Here is a 14,011-nt window from a genome sequence, read left to right on the forward strand (position 1 = left end):
TATATATGAATAAATGCATTATATGCTTAGCATGAAATAAATGTATTTCAAATACATTTACATACATTTATTTGTCACAAATGTAGTTGATAGCCAACCTTCAAGTTGATAGCCAACTTTTTTAATTTTATATTTCTTATTTCAAAATTATATACAGCTATTGCAATGTCTGGTATACAAAGCAGTACAGAAATAATTTTTTTACATTAATAGAAATGTTTTGAGAACATCATATTTTTATTATTATAATGTGCAGTGCTTGTTTTTGACACGCTGTGGACAAAAATTATAATAAATTCCATTGTTTTTCTGTTTGTAGTATAACTGGTGCATTGTGTCATATTAATATTAATGTGCATAATTTGTCTTTTGTCATTTTATGTTTATAGACTATGTAAACCATTGCTTCCATGAAACACATCTACTACGGACAATGACAGTCTACTGTTAAATTAATTATCTCTGAGTATATTATATTTAAATAGCCAGTCAAGCCATACCACTGATCTCTGTTTAATCATTATTCATAAAGGAGATCGTGAAATGAGTTTTGTGTAACCAGTGGTAGAAATACCTCTATTCTGTTATATGCATGATTTGTTATTATTTAAATATTTTTTGTTATGTCTGTAGTGTCCCCATTTTGCTTTAATGACTGGAGCAATGCTGATCCGCATGAACTCCACAAGTTTGTGTAAAACTGGATGATCATTTTAACCAGCGTGATTGTTGAACAAGCCGGAGAGCGAACTGTGCTTCGGTGGAAGCAAAAACATCAGACTATCTGTAAAAGTAATTTGTATGGTCAGTGTCCGTGCTGGGTCATTTAAAAACCATAAAACCTACTTTATAACCATTTTTAATAATAATAATAAACACATTTTAATGAGGTCCCTGACTTTTAGACCCCACTGCGTGCTGCTCTGATTGTCACAGTATATGTCGTCTGGCTGTGTCTGCGCTGAAAATAGCAGCTGTCGACTGAGCATCTGTTACCTAGAGGAAGAGAGAGTTGATCGGAGGTTCAGGGGGAGATGCCAGCTCTTTCAAATAAGTATATGAGGAATGTAAGGCATTGGAGATGGCATTGAAAGCCATTGAAGGCACTGAGAGGAATTAAAGATTCCCAACACTCCAAAAACAAAGAACTCTGAATGCATAAAAACTAATGGAAATTACGAAAGTTTCACTGCCTCCCATGGGCTTATGTTTCAAAATAGGATTGTTTGAATGTCAATGTTCAGCAAATAGTCCTATCTGATTTCATTTGAATCTGAATAGATGGGCGGAGAAGATGCATCAGAGACAACAGACCTGAGTGTCCTTATCAACCTTGTGCTGGTAGTAAATTGCTGACTGATTTACATACAGACTGGGCTGATCACACCATCTCCGGGGGGTTGTTTCGTTAAAGAAAATTCAGATTTCTTCACGTTCTTCTACAACTGTTGTGACTAAAAGCATGTGAACAAGACGCCAATATCGTGAGAATAAGCACAAAGATGAGAAAGAAATGAGAAAATCGAGATGAGCAAATATTTTAGGCTCCCTGTGCATAAAATGAAACGTCTGAGCTACCAAAACCAGAGAATGAAATGTGAACTGGTCTAAAAAAGTAAATGTGATGAAGTGATTCAATTTAAACTCAATTCAATAATGCACTTTAAGGTTCACGGTGATGATTGGCGCCACTCATCATAAGGAGAGCAAAAAAATGTAAAGGTGTGATGAGAATCTTGTGACCATCTAATATTACACATTTCTAGAATACTAACGTTAACGTAAAGAAGTTTTACTTATTTGTGCCATTTAGTAGATTTGTCGGCTGGTTGTGTGCGGTGCGCATTCAGACACTCGTCGCAACCTTTTTCAGATATTTGTAAAAAACACTATTTCATGCATTCAAACCAGATGCTCAGCGAAACAAAGTAGTGACGCAGTTCGTCGAGGCGGGGAGAATTTCGCTCGATTGTGTGTGATTTGCGGGTCGATCAGGGAGGGAGAGGAAGCGGGGGGTTGCAGCCCAGTCGGTCCTCCTCCCGTGTATAAATTCTCCAACCAAACCGTTTTTCTTCCTCTTTCTGTTACCTGGCAAAGGGGAGCAGCGGCTGAGAAGTGATCTCTCAATCTTGGTGAGTACTTTCTCTGTTGGTTAGGCCTTGGTTTTACGCTTATTAGCATATTTTTGATAACTTTTAAACAATTTTAAAGGGTTTTTTTCGGATTCACCTTTTTTCTTCTTTTTCCGGCGTTGTCTCGTTAGTCTTTGTGCTCATCACTTATGCTTTCAACTGTGGTTTTGTCGCTGACTGTGTTTTTTAAGGGGCTTTCTTATCTAGTAGTGTGTGTGTATTAGGGGAGATGGGGTAGTTTAATTTTTTTCGTTCTTTCCGTGTGCGTCCATCTCTCAAAGAATGGGAACCGAGAGAAGAACAAAGGCACCAAGTCGCAGGCCTGTTAAAAGGCTTCCACGCATACTCGCATCCAACAACTGTTATCACGGACTGTAGAGCCAGATGTCCGCATCCTTATGGATTCCTTTCAGACATTTTGGATTTTTTCATGTAACTTAACACCTCGCTACGCTAAAGAAACACGTGTCGCAGTCGCCTTATGGTGAACTAGGCCGGTTCAAACTCGGGGCCATTTATCGCTTGTTACGAAATCACCGCTCAAAAGTTTTAATGCTGAAAAGTCTGTTTCACTCGTGTCTCTTTTTAACTCCACTCCCTTTTTTTAAATGCAGAAACTAATCAATCATGGGAAAGGAAAAGACCCACATTAACATCGTGGTTATTGGCCACGTCGACTCCGGAAAGTCCACCACCACCGGACATTTGATCTACAAATGCGGTGGAATCGACAAGAGAACCATCGAGAAGTTCGAGAAGGAAGCTGCTGAGGTGAGCGTTTAAACGCTTGTATTTGCTGTTTTGTGAATTTGTGTGAATTGGTTGTGGTACAATTTGGAGTAACGAGCCAAAATGGCGGCGGTAACACGCGTTCCTGGGCTCAAGCCGGCTGGGTGTGGGAGTGGGCGGAGTTTAAGCGGTACTTCACTATGACGTTGCAGACTCCGTAATGGCGCCCAGTAGGCCTCGCAACATGTGCGCTGGTCTCATTCAATCTTTAAACCGGTTCCGTTTCCAGTTTAACACTTCAAAACTACATGTGACTTCTAATTTTAAGTGAATTATGTAAAACCAAATTATGAATTTCTTTTTTTTTTTTTTTTTTTTGTTACCCCTTATGTTTAGATGGGCAAGGGCTCCTTCAAGTACGCCTGGGTGCTGGACAAACTGAAGGCCGAGCGCGAGCGTGGTATCACCATTGACATTGCTCTCTGGAAATTCGAGACAAGCAAGTACTATGTCACCATCATTGATGCCCCTGGACACAGAGACTTCATCAAGAACATGATCACTGGTACTTCTCAGGTATGATTACTCCACCCACACAACCGCTTTTGTGACTAATGTAGTAGGGTGAGGTTTAACTTCATGGCTGCTTTTTTTTTTTTCCCTCCCAGGCTGACTGTGCCGTGCTGATTGTTGCTGGTGGTGTTGGTGAGTTTGAGGCTGGTATCTCGAAGAACGGACAGACCCGTGAGCATGCCCTCCTGGCTTTCACCCTGGGAGTGAAACAACTTATTGTTGGAGTCAACAAGATGGACTCCACTGAGCCCCCCTACAGCCAGGCTCGTTTTGAGGAAATCACCAAGGAAGTCAGCGCCTACATCAAGAAGATCGGCTACAACCCCGCCAGTGTTGCCTTCGTCCCCATTTCTGGATGGCACGGTGACAACATGCTGGAGCCCAGCACAAATGTAAGTTTGTGGAGAAGTCTATTGTTTGTGGAATGCCTCTTAGTATACTTTCATACCACAGAGATTGACAGTTGTGGGTTTTGTTTTTGAAAACAGATGGGCTGGTTCAAGGGATGGAAGATAGAGCGCAAGGAGGGTAATGCTAATGGTGTTACTCTTCTTGATGCCCTGGATGCCATTTTGCCTCCCAGCCGTCCCACCGACAAGCCCCTCCGTCTGCCACTTCAGGATGTCTACAAAATTGGAGGTTGGTATAACGCAAGCCATTTTAAGTTAGTCAAACACGAATTGGGTTTTAACAATTTTAACTTCTCAGGTATTGGAACTGTACCCGTGGGTCGTGTGGAGACTGGTGTCCTCAAGCCTGGTATGGTTGTGACCTTTGCTCCTGCCAACGTGACCACTGAGGTCAAGTCTGTTGAGATGCACCACGAGTCTCTCTCTGAGGCCACTCCTGGTGACAACGTTGGCTTCAACGTTAAGAATGTGTCCGTCAAGGACATCCGCCGTGGTAACGTGGCTGGAGACAGCAAGAACGACCCCCCTCAGGAGGCTGGCAGTTTCAATGCTCAGGTTAATCTCTTTTCCAATCATCTTGGTTGGTCATTTTGAGTTTCAGGGCTATTAGAAATTTAATTTGGGTTTTGTCTTTAGGTCATCATCCTGAACCACCCTGGCCAGATCTCTCAGGGCTATGCCCCAGTGCTGGACTGCCACACTGCTCACATTGCCTGCAAGTTTGCCGAGCTCAAGGAGAAGATCGACCGTCGTTCTGGCAAGAAGCTTGAGGACAACCCCAAGGCTCTCAAATCTGGAGATGCTGCCATTGTTGAGATGATCCCTGGCAAGCCTATGTGTGTGGAGAGCTTCTCTACCTACCCCCCTCTTGGTACGTTCGTGGCTTTTTTTTTTTTTTTTTTAACTTTACCCATCACCCCCCCACCCCAAATGTAGCTTTGTACTAATGTATTGCCATCCACAGGTCGCTTTGCTGTGCGTGACATGAGGCAGACCGTTGCTGTTGGTGTCATCAAGAGCGTTGAGAAGAAAGTTGGTGGTAGCGGCAAGGTCACAAAGTCTGCACAGAAGGCTGCCAAGACCAAGTGAATTTCCCTTCATCACGGTGTTCCAAAGGTTGTGGAATGTTCTTCCCAACCTCCTGGAATTTCTCTAAACCTGGGCACTCTACTTAAGGACTGGCTTATGCTGATTAAAACCCATCGGAAAAGTTTTCGCAGGAAAGGAAACCAACTTGGATTTAAGTGTGGCTCCATTTATTGACTGATAGTGCCTCTTTCAGTTAAATTTGTGTTTAAAGGTTTAGAACTGCACCTGTTGCCACAGTAAAATTTGGAAAGAAGCTGCTGAATAAGAAACTAATAAAGGTATTAAAAATTGAAGTTGCGCTGTCTTGTCATCAATGGGGGAACTGGGTGGGATCTGGGAGTAAGCGACTGCAGAATGATTTGTCATGGTCCTTGCAGCTGTTTAACACGTGTTGCAGCCGGGTTTCTTGTATAGTGTGCCCACTTTACTGATGTCTTCTCCTCCAATCGCAAGTAGTGAGTGCACAGTAAAGCTACCAATGGTACCCCTCATCGGAGCAGTATCTATGTGGTCTAGGTGTTTTATATCCCACCCCTGTCTGAACCCGTATAAATTTAGACGGGCAGTGTGACTCGTTCCTTTCTCTCCAGTCTGCTCAGGGCTGTCTGTATTGCTTGTAGTCGGGTAAGTTTATTACTGCCTTATTTTATTCAATCTTAATCCTACTGTTGCTAGGCTGTTAAGGGGAAAAAGCCCTTTTAAAATCACAAGGCTAATTTTGATTTCACAATAGTTGGATTCAGTCCAGAATTTTACCTCCAGGTTTCTTTTGATTTCTCTACTACCCCCCCTAGTTCACTTGACGCATGCAGAGATACTAACTTGTTGGCAAAGCTGAGGAGAACATGGCTGTTCCTGTCATTCCAGTCCTTCAACATGGAGGACACGAAGTGAATAGAGGGAGGGGTGGGTGTTGCCAGATCTTGTAAAAACCTTGTTTTAAAAAAATATTAAATTGGAAAGGAACAATTTAACGTAAATACGGGTTTTATAGTTCAGCACCAGAAAGGTAATGCATTATGGAGATAATATTAGTACGTCAGGGTTTCAACAGCTGCGACTGAATCCGTTTTCGGTGTAATCCAAGCTCTTGAAGCACCCCCCAAAATTAGCAACCGTATCAATCCTCGACTTTATAATCTCGTAATATATAAATGATAGCAGACTGACGTGGCAACACCGGCGCTGCGCGTTGATGCAGAGATTACCCCGCGCCCCTTATCTAGTTCAGCGCCCGAGCGAGCGAGCTTGACCGCTTAATGCCGCGTTGTGAATTTCCTTGAATGTCTTGACCGCTAGACCCCGGATAATGTTTATGCATGCTAAACTAAACCCCGCAATGTCTTTCCACAGTAAATTTACAACATGGGTAAGGAAAAGACTCATATTAACATCGTGGTTATCGGCCATGTCGATTCTGGCAAGTCCACCACCACCGGACATCTCATCTACAAATGTGGAGGCATCGATAAGAGAACCATCGAGAAGTTCGAGAAAGAAGCCGCTGAGGTACGTCATCACAGCCGGGTGACTTCCGATGACTAATGTCTCTCGATGACCAGTCTGTTCTGGGCGTGTCTTTCTAAACGCCGTGTGTTGTGAGCGACATCTACAGTTTAGTTTCACTAGGCTCAATCGATTCAAAATGTCCTGACTGAGCATATATGCTTGCTTCTTTTCGATACAGTTGATCGAATATAGAGAATTATGATGATTAAAACAGTCCCATTATTAAATCGATTATAAGTTTGAGAAGATATTAGAGGGAAATAGCTTGTAGAAGACTATCTATCTGTTGCAATTTATTTTACAGTAGGCTGTGTGTACTTACATGTACAAAAAAGTTATGTAATAAGGTAACTACATGAGGTTTAGGGTTGATACCTAGGTATTACCTAGTTAGTTATTGTAATTAATACAATAAGTACATATTATGTACAGGCGGAACCAGACTGTAAAATAAAATTATCTATCTATCTATCTATCTATCTATCTAGCTATCAATTATTTATGTATTGTTCTTATGTCCAATTGGTCTCACAAACATCTCCAGCATAAATTAATTTTTTTTTTGCTTAAAGATGGGCAAGGGCTCCTTCAAGTACGCCTGGGTGCTGGACAAACTGAAGGCCGAGCGTGAGCGTGGTATCACCATTGACATTTCTCTCTGGAAATTCGAGACCAGCAAGTACTACGTCACAATCATTGATGCCCCTGGACACAGAGACTTCATCAAGAACATGATCACTGGTACTTCTCAGGTAGGTCATTTGTAATGTCAGTCACAGATTGCTGTGTGTAATGATTTTGTTGATGCATGTTGTGATTTTATTCATTCCTCCTCCCAGGCTGACTGTGCCGTGCTGATTGTCGCTGCCGGTGTTGGTGAGTTTGAGGCTGGTATCTCCAAGAACGGACAGACCCGTGAGCATGCCCTGCTTGCCTACACCCTGGGGGTCAAACAGCTTATCGTTGGAGTCAACAAGATGGACTCCACCGAGCCCCCCTACAGCCAGAAGCGTTATGAGGAGATCACCAAGGAAGTCAGCGCCTACATCAAGAAGATCGGCTACAACCCCGCCACTGTTGCCTTCGTCCCCATTTCTGGATGGCACGGCGACAACATGCTGGAGCCCAGCACAAACGTAAGCACCTGCTGCTTTTTCCTGGGTTGGAAGGATTTTGTTAGGGTTTGCGATCACTGCAAGTGTTTATGCTTTTTGTTTTACATTTTCCTTATGGTTAATAGATGAGCTGGTTCAAGGGATGGAAGATTGAGAGGAAGGAAGGTGCTGCCAGCGGTGTTACTCTTCTTGAGGCCCTGGACTCCATCCTGCCACCCAGTCGCCCCACCGACAAGCCCCTCCGCCTGCCTTTGCAAGATGTGTATAAGATTGGAGGTGAGCAACCAGGGTTATTCTAGAATTTTTGTTGCATTTGCACTTTTTGTTTTTTAGTTCGTTTTTTTTAGTTTTGCTCTATGTTATTGCATCAGTTTTTGTATTTCAGGCTGCCATAGTGAACAGTCCAAAAAAAAAACTTCCAAGAGGTGTCTTAATCTAAAGAGACTTTAAAATAAGACAAGCAAGCTTCGTAAGCTGTACTAATCAAAAATCAAGATATTTCTTTCTTCATTTGGTCCCTCAATAACTGTGTTGTCTTTGAAAAAACTGGGAACAAAATCTTAAAAATCCATGGGCATATTTTAAAATCCTTATCCACTAACTCACATTTTCATGTTTAATGCAGACAGTTTACAAAGGTAGGTTTAAAGAAATAACTGTCAAATATTACAGTGTATTTGTATGTTTGATTTTAGTTTCATTTCACTGAATGGAAGTGTTTGCTTTTAGTTTTAGTTTTCATTAAAAATAACAACACAGCCTCATTTTCTCTAAAGAGAAACCAGCATCATTCTCTGTGTGTTTCCTTCAGGTATTGGAACTGTGCCTGTTGGACGTGTTGAGACCGGAACTCTGAAGGCTGGTATGGTTGTGACCTTTGCTCCTGCCAACGTGACCACTGAGGTCAAGTCTGTTGAGATGCACCACGAGTCTCTTGCAGAGGCTCTCCCTGGTGACAACGTTGGCTTCAACGTTAAGAACGTGTCCGTCAAGGACATCCGCCGTGGTAACGTGGCTGGAGACAGCAAGAACGACCCCCCTCAGGAGGCTGGCAACTTCACAGCTCAGGTTTGATATAAATATAAATGATATTTGATATAAATGATCTGCGTAATCTTCGCCTTCATGTCAGGTGCTTTATCGTGTACACCTCTTTCTCGCAGGTCATCATCCTGAACCACCCTGGCCAGATCTCTCAGGGCTATGCCCCAGTGCTGGACTGTCACACTGCTCACATTGCCTGCAAGTTTTCTGAGCTCAAGGAGAAGATCGACCGTCGTTCTGGCAAGAAGCTTGAGGACAACCCCAAGGCTCTCAAATCTGGAGATGCTGCAATTATTCTTATGGTCCCTGGCAAACCTATGTGTGTGGAGAGCTTCTCTCAGTACCCACCACTGGGTAAGTGTCATAATTTATGTTGCCTTGAACATTAATCAAATGTTCTGCTTTAATTTGAACTCCTTACTATCATTCTACTACTTTCCAGGTCGCTTTGCTGTGCGTGACATGAGGCAGACCGTCGCTGTTGGTGTCATCAAGGCCGTTGACAAGAAAACCTCCACTGGTGGCAAGGTGACCAAGTCTGCTCAAAAGGCTGCCAAAACCAAATGAATCATCCCGACAGATACCCAGCAAGCCTCATCGATATCCTACACTGCAATGTCTCAGAACCTGAGCACGGTTTTAAAGGACTGGCTTATGCTGATCAAAACCCACCGTAAAAGCTTCCGAAGGAAAGGAAGAAACTATGTATTTCTGAACACTTAGGAGACGAATATAAAAATAAACAATGATCATTCATTAGTTTGTGTAATTACTCTTTCTTGTCAAAGTCAAAGCATTATGAATGGGTTTTATTGTTAGTGCATTCATAAATAAATTTCTGAACGAATCTTCTAGTGTTACAGTCAAAAATTACAGTTTACTAAAACAAACACTAATAGTAATAAAGCTGAAATAAAATAAAATACAAATATTGCTGAAAACTAGCTGAACTACTAAAATTACTAAAACTAAAATAAATCAAAGCAAAAGAATAAAAATGACAATTAAAAATGAAAGCTTATTCAAAATGTTAAATACACTTTTTTTCAAAAGGTACGTGTTTCACAGGGATGTCATGAAGAACCTTTTTTGGTTCCCCAAACTTTTCAGTGAACAGTTTTTTTAACCATTTTTTTTAGTGTGAAGACCATTTCTATAGTAAAAGATCCTTTTACCACTGTAAAGAATCTTTAAAAAAATGAGAAGGTGGTACTAAACAGGTGTGCATGGCACATTCAGAATCATGACATGATACGTCATGAATATGAAGGAGATTTCTGGCACACCCCTTCAGGTAAAGTGCAATCTGAAAAGGTTCCATGGATGATAAAGGTTCTTTATGGAACCATTGATGCCATTATTTAGTATATAACAGTATATAAATAATTCTAAAATAGCACTGTCATGTACACATACTGCACTAAAAGGTATTGTTTTATGATATTGTTTATATCGTTAAAAAAACATTTTTTCATTCTATTGTTTAGTGCGATTCAGCCAGCTGTTTTTAATTTAACAGTCTGTTGTATAATTTAAAGTATCAAAAAAAAAAAAAAAAAAAGAACTTAATCGCCATTTCATTTGACAAAAGACATATGCATGACAGCCATTCAAACGTATTTAAATAGTTTCATCAATAAAAAATAAACTAATGGTGAACCATAAACTCTATGGTCAGCACATTACAAAAGTCTAAGGCCTTTGAACATTAAGACATTAGTTTCAGTCGATAAAGCACATCTGTACACACTTCACCCGAGAGATATCTGCTGTCAAACAAGGATCTAGCATGTAAACATCAAAGATCTGTTCCTTAAGTTTCAGTTTTACCTCACCGAAACAAAGTCACACCCTGAACTTTTTACTGTAAAGGGAAAGATCATCTGATGTGGCAGGGAGGAGCTTACAGTCAATATACACTTGTGCTGTATTTCTGCGTCAATAGTGCTTTCTCTAGACCAGGAAGTGGGTAAGTCTGGATGCATACGTATCATTAAATATTAGTGCTGTACCATTTTTCTGTTCAAAATGCATATATAAATACATCAAAACATCCCGCATGTTTTCATCAGTTTAGAATTTCTTTTATTTTCTATTCCCTTTGTAAGCTTTGGCGTTCCATTTACGTTTATATCGTTAAATGAAAGCAATAAAATGGTATAAAGCTCTCAGGTGTTGCACAATTGTCTGTAAAACAAAACATGTCAGCAAGTGTTGAAAGCGAATAGTTGCTCAATTACTCTGGATATGTTTAAGATAAGTAAATCCTGGTGCATTTCCATACATAGTTCATTTGCATTTATACTACATTCAAATTCTAGGCTGGACTGAGCTTCACGGCAGAGGATCTGAAGAGCACTGTATATCTGACCTTCGGTTTTTCACAGCACTATTATGGAAAGTCAGAGGAGATCATGTAATGTGGAGGATCTTTACTAGGTTGCTCTTTGAGTTATTGTTTGTATCTATGTATACTTGCATTAATTTACTTTTTTCTGTTATCATCAAGTTGGAGATGATACTTCCATTTCGCCTGAGTTGGACCGCTTGATCAGACAGAGAGGTCGAGATCTACGGCTGCGTAAGCTTGACCAGCAGAATGCTGTGAAGATAGTCAACCATCTGATCGACAGCCTGCTGGAATTTCTGAAGAATAATGATGATCAGCCCTTCTTCAGGGACATCTCAGTTCTCACCAGTGGAAGCTATTACGAGATGGTGAAGGTAAAAATGTAAAAAAAATCAGCAAGTAGTGTCAGATTAACAGAGTTGCTCAAGTTTGTATCAGATATTGTCTGTTTTCAATATACACTATTGTTTAAAAGTTTGGAGATTTATATTAAATTGAGGAGAAGTGACAGTAAAGGCAATTATAAAGTTACAAATTATTCAAAAGTGATCAAATGATTTTAAAATGTTTAACTATTTCAAATAAACACTGTTCTGTTAAACTTTGTTGAAGAACCTTGGAAAAAATCATGGTTTCCACGAAAAAAGCTTATTAGATTAATTTTTGAAGGCACTGAAGACTTATTTAAAAATCTCAACACAATCTTAACAAAATAATCTTCCACATCTTAAAGAACAAAGATTGACTAAAATTATTGATGAATGCTTGGAATAATGGAATGACAAACTTTAATTTTATCACCAACAGATCAACAAACCCAATGAATTTGACATTATGCTGAAACTGAAAGTCCCAAGGCTTGTACTATCAGAACTGGATGAATATCAAGGACTGTTTTATAAGATAATGCTGTCCAAAGCCACACGAACCGAAATCCAGCACTTTCTTCTAGAAGATGACCGGACCATCTCAGCAACCAAAATCAAAGCAGAAATGTACCGCTTGGTCCGCAAATTCATAAGCAACCATTTTAAAGGTGTGTTTTACTGATCTGTCTCTCAACACCATGTACACCATGTTCAGATTTTTATACACTACAAAAACTTGGTGTAGCATTTGTATGTTTTTGAAAGTTTCTCATGCAAACCAAGGCTGCACACATTTGATGCAAAATATAGTAAAAGCGGATTGAGATTTTTTTTAGCAGTCATTACTTTAGTGTCACATGGTCTCTCAAAAATCATTGATTTACTGCTCTAGAAAACAAACAACAAAAAAACAACTCTTTTTGGTGAAATGTAGTGTATAAGGTGTATAACGTCTACATGTAAGTGTATGATTTTAACAGGTTGTGCCACCCGTTCACAGGTGAAGGTTGGGTGATACGCAGAAGTCTGGTTAATTCACCAGCGGTGACCCTTGAATTTAAGGCAAAAGAGAAAGACGATTATGTGATGTCTGTGGACATCGTACCTGCTCTTGAGGTGCCACAAGGTTGGCCACAAGCAGCACGGGCAGGCCCTAATATAAAAAATTGGCTTGGAAAAAAAAATTGTCGCCAGTTAGTGAGTAAGCCTGTGTATTTTGTCCCAAAGAGACCCAAAGGAAGAAACCTCAAAGATGATGCCAAAGGTTCGCTGGCACAAAACATATTCAGTCATTACAAAAACATTTCTTTCTTTTCTTTAGCGTAAAGAATTTATATATTTGAAATACTTGTTTTCAGAGAGCTGGCGGATATCCTTCTCTCACATTGAAAAAGAGATGATCCAGTATCACGGCAATAAGAAGACGTGTTGTGAAAGTTATTCCAATAAGTGTTGTCGGTATGGACAAATGCTCTTTTTCACAGCTATTATAGATTAATGTCATGATGTCCTTAAGGTTTCCTTTTCTTTCTTACAGGAAACTTTGTTTGCGGCTTCTGAAGTGTCTGATTGAGGGACTGAAGCAGCAGTATCCCAAGGAGCTTGAGTCTCTGTGTTCCTATCATGGAAAAACAGCCTTCTTCCACGTCCTTTCAGACAGAGTGCAAGATTCCCTTTGGTCTCCAGGCCAGCTGTCCGTCTCCTTCATGAAGGTCTTTCGATACTTTGAGCGATGCGCAATGAATGGTTCACTACCTCACTTCTTCGTCCGTGAACATAATCTTTTCTCCCCACCTGCATTTCCCAAGCGAGCTATTGTATTTCTGGCCAATGTTCTGACGGAGCAAAGAGAATTGGGGCTTCCTGCCTTGAAGGCGCCAAGTCCTACATCTGCTCTCGTTCCTGCTGTGATTCACCCAATCAGTGGCACGGACAGTATTGTTGCCTCTGAACGTTTTTTTAAGCACATATATGTATGCTTATTAGTTATTATCGTGTGTGTAGGAATCGGATGTTTATTTAAAAAATGAATAACGATTTATTTATTTATTTTTTGAAACCTCTCCGGATGTGGAGAGGTGTTTAATGTGCATAAATGAACTATATGTAAAGTCTGGTTTTATAAATGCATTTTATTTTGTGTCAGAATATAGTGCCATATTTCATTTGGCAGGAATGAAAACAAGGGATAAGTAGAATGACTCTTCATACTGATTGTTCAGCTCAATAAAGCTCAACAAACAAGATATCATATCAATACAGTGTGTTTCAAGACTGTTGGCCTATTCCTTGCAACCTTCTTCTAGTTCAGTATTTTATATAAATAAAACAAGGATTTTCTTGAGTAAGTTTTACAAGAAAATGCTATTTTTTTACAGCCTACATCAAAATTGTATGTTTAATTCAATGTTACTTGTCATTTCTGGTAAATGTTTATAGAAACTTTTGAGTGAACGTTTCTAACTTTTTGAGGAAATCCTAATGGATTTAATAAAAGTGAAACTGATTAAATTGGAAATTGGCTATTTATACATTTTTATTAAACTATTCCCTAATAAAAGCCATGTCATCATTCAATCATTGACCAAATGGTTTGGCTACATAATCCTGTTTAATATTTCCTTATATTATGGAGAACGAATTTCCTATTTTGAGTCGAGTGAAAGGCTAATTTTATCTTCATTCCTATTAA

The 14,011-nt window shown here is 40.0% G+C and overlaps 3 protein-coding genes across 3 annotated transcripts; all 3 read left to right on the forward strand.

Annotated features, from left to right (window-relative positions):
- Positions 1-1,975: 1,975 nt before the first annotated feature.
- On the forward strand, positions 1,976-5,226 carry LOC122323413 (elongation factor 1-alpha). The gene is made up of 8 exons (XM_043217227.1): positions 1,976-2,132; positions 2,747-2,903; positions 3,258-3,437; positions 3,530-3,826; positions 3,923-4,073; positions 4,143-4,399; positions 4,481-4,715; positions 4,809-5,226. The coding sequence occupies exons 2-8, from the start codon at positions 2,760-2,762 to the stop codon at positions 4,931-4,933; spliced, it is 1,389 nt and encodes a 462-aa protein (XP_043073162.1). The 5' UTR covers positions 1,976-2,132; positions 2,747-2,759; the 3' UTR covers positions 4,934-5,226.
- A 210-nt stretch (positions 5,227-5,436) lies between these two features.
- On the forward strand, positions 5,437-9,360 carry LOC122323414 (elongation factor 1-alpha-like). The gene is made up of 8 exons (XM_043217228.1): positions 5,437-5,557; positions 6,287-6,442; positions 7,015-7,194; positions 7,282-7,578; positions 7,683-7,833; positions 8,369-8,625; positions 8,721-8,955; positions 9,044-9,360. Exons 2-8 carry the CDS (start codon positions 6,299-6,301, stop codon positions 9,166-9,168), a joined length of 1,389 nt encoding a protein of 462 aa, XP_043073163.1. The 5' UTR covers positions 5,437-5,557; positions 6,287-6,298; the 3' UTR covers positions 9,169-9,360.
- Positions 9,361-10,474: 1,114 nt separating this feature from the next.
- Positions 10,475-13,574, forward strand: LOC122323294 (cyclic GMP-AMP synthase). Its single transcript, XM_043217022.1, has 7 exons — positions 10,475-10,570; positions 10,923-11,017; positions 11,111-11,325; positions 11,759-11,987; positions 12,320-12,583; positions 12,678-12,777; positions 12,857-13,574. Exons 2-7 carry the CDS (start codon positions 10,996-10,998, stop codon positions 13,347-13,349), a joined length of 1,323 nt encoding a protein of 440 aa, XP_043072957.1. The 5' UTR covers positions 10,475-10,570; positions 10,923-10,995; the 3' UTR covers positions 13,350-13,574.
- The last annotated feature ends 437 nt before the right edge of the window (positions 13,575-14,011 follow it).

This window comes from Puntigrus tetrazona, chromosome 19 (genome assembly GCF_018831695.1).
Source record: "Puntigrus tetrazona isolate hp1 chromosome 19, ASM1883169v1, whole genome shotgun sequence".
Taxonomy (NCBI): domain Eukaryota; kingdom Metazoa; phylum Chordata; class Actinopteri; order Cypriniformes; family Cyprinidae; genus Puntigrus; species Puntigrus tetrazona.

Coding starts and splice junctions, on each gene's coding strand:
- LOC122323414 (XM_043217228.1), top strand. CDS start 6,299: ATGGGTAAGGAAAAGACTCATATTAACATCGTGGTTATCGGCCATGTC. Junction 7,579..7,682: donor TGCTGGAGCCCAGCACAAAC/GTAAGCACCTGC, acceptor TATGGTTAATAG/ATGAGCTGGTTCAAGGGATG. Junction 7,834..8,368: donor AGATGTGTATAAGATTGGAG/GTGAGCAACCAG, acceptor TGTTTCCTTCAG/GTATTGGAACTGTGCCTGTT.
- LOC122323413 (XM_043217227.1), top strand. CDS start 2,760: ATGGGAAAGGAAAAGACCCACATTAACATCGTGGTTATTGGCCACGTC. Junction 2,904..3,257: donor TCGAGAAGGAAGCTGCTGAG/GTGAGCGTTTAA, acceptor CCTTATGTTTAG/ATGGGCAAGGGCTCCTTCAA. Junction 3,827..3,922: donor TGCTGGAGCCCAGCACAAAT/GTAAGTTTGTGG, acceptor TTTTGAAAACAG/ATGGGCTGGTTCAAGGGATG.
- LOC122323294 (XM_043217022.1), top strand. CDS start 10,996: ATGGAAAGTCAGAGGAGATCAT. Junction 11,326..11,758: donor GCTATTACGAGATGGTGAAG/GTAAAAATGTAA, acceptor TATCACCAACAG/ATCAACAAACCCAATGAATT. Junction 12,778..12,856: donor TATTCCAATAAGTGTTGTCG/GTATGGACAAAT, acceptor TCTTTCTTACAG/GAAACTTTGTTTGCGGCTTC.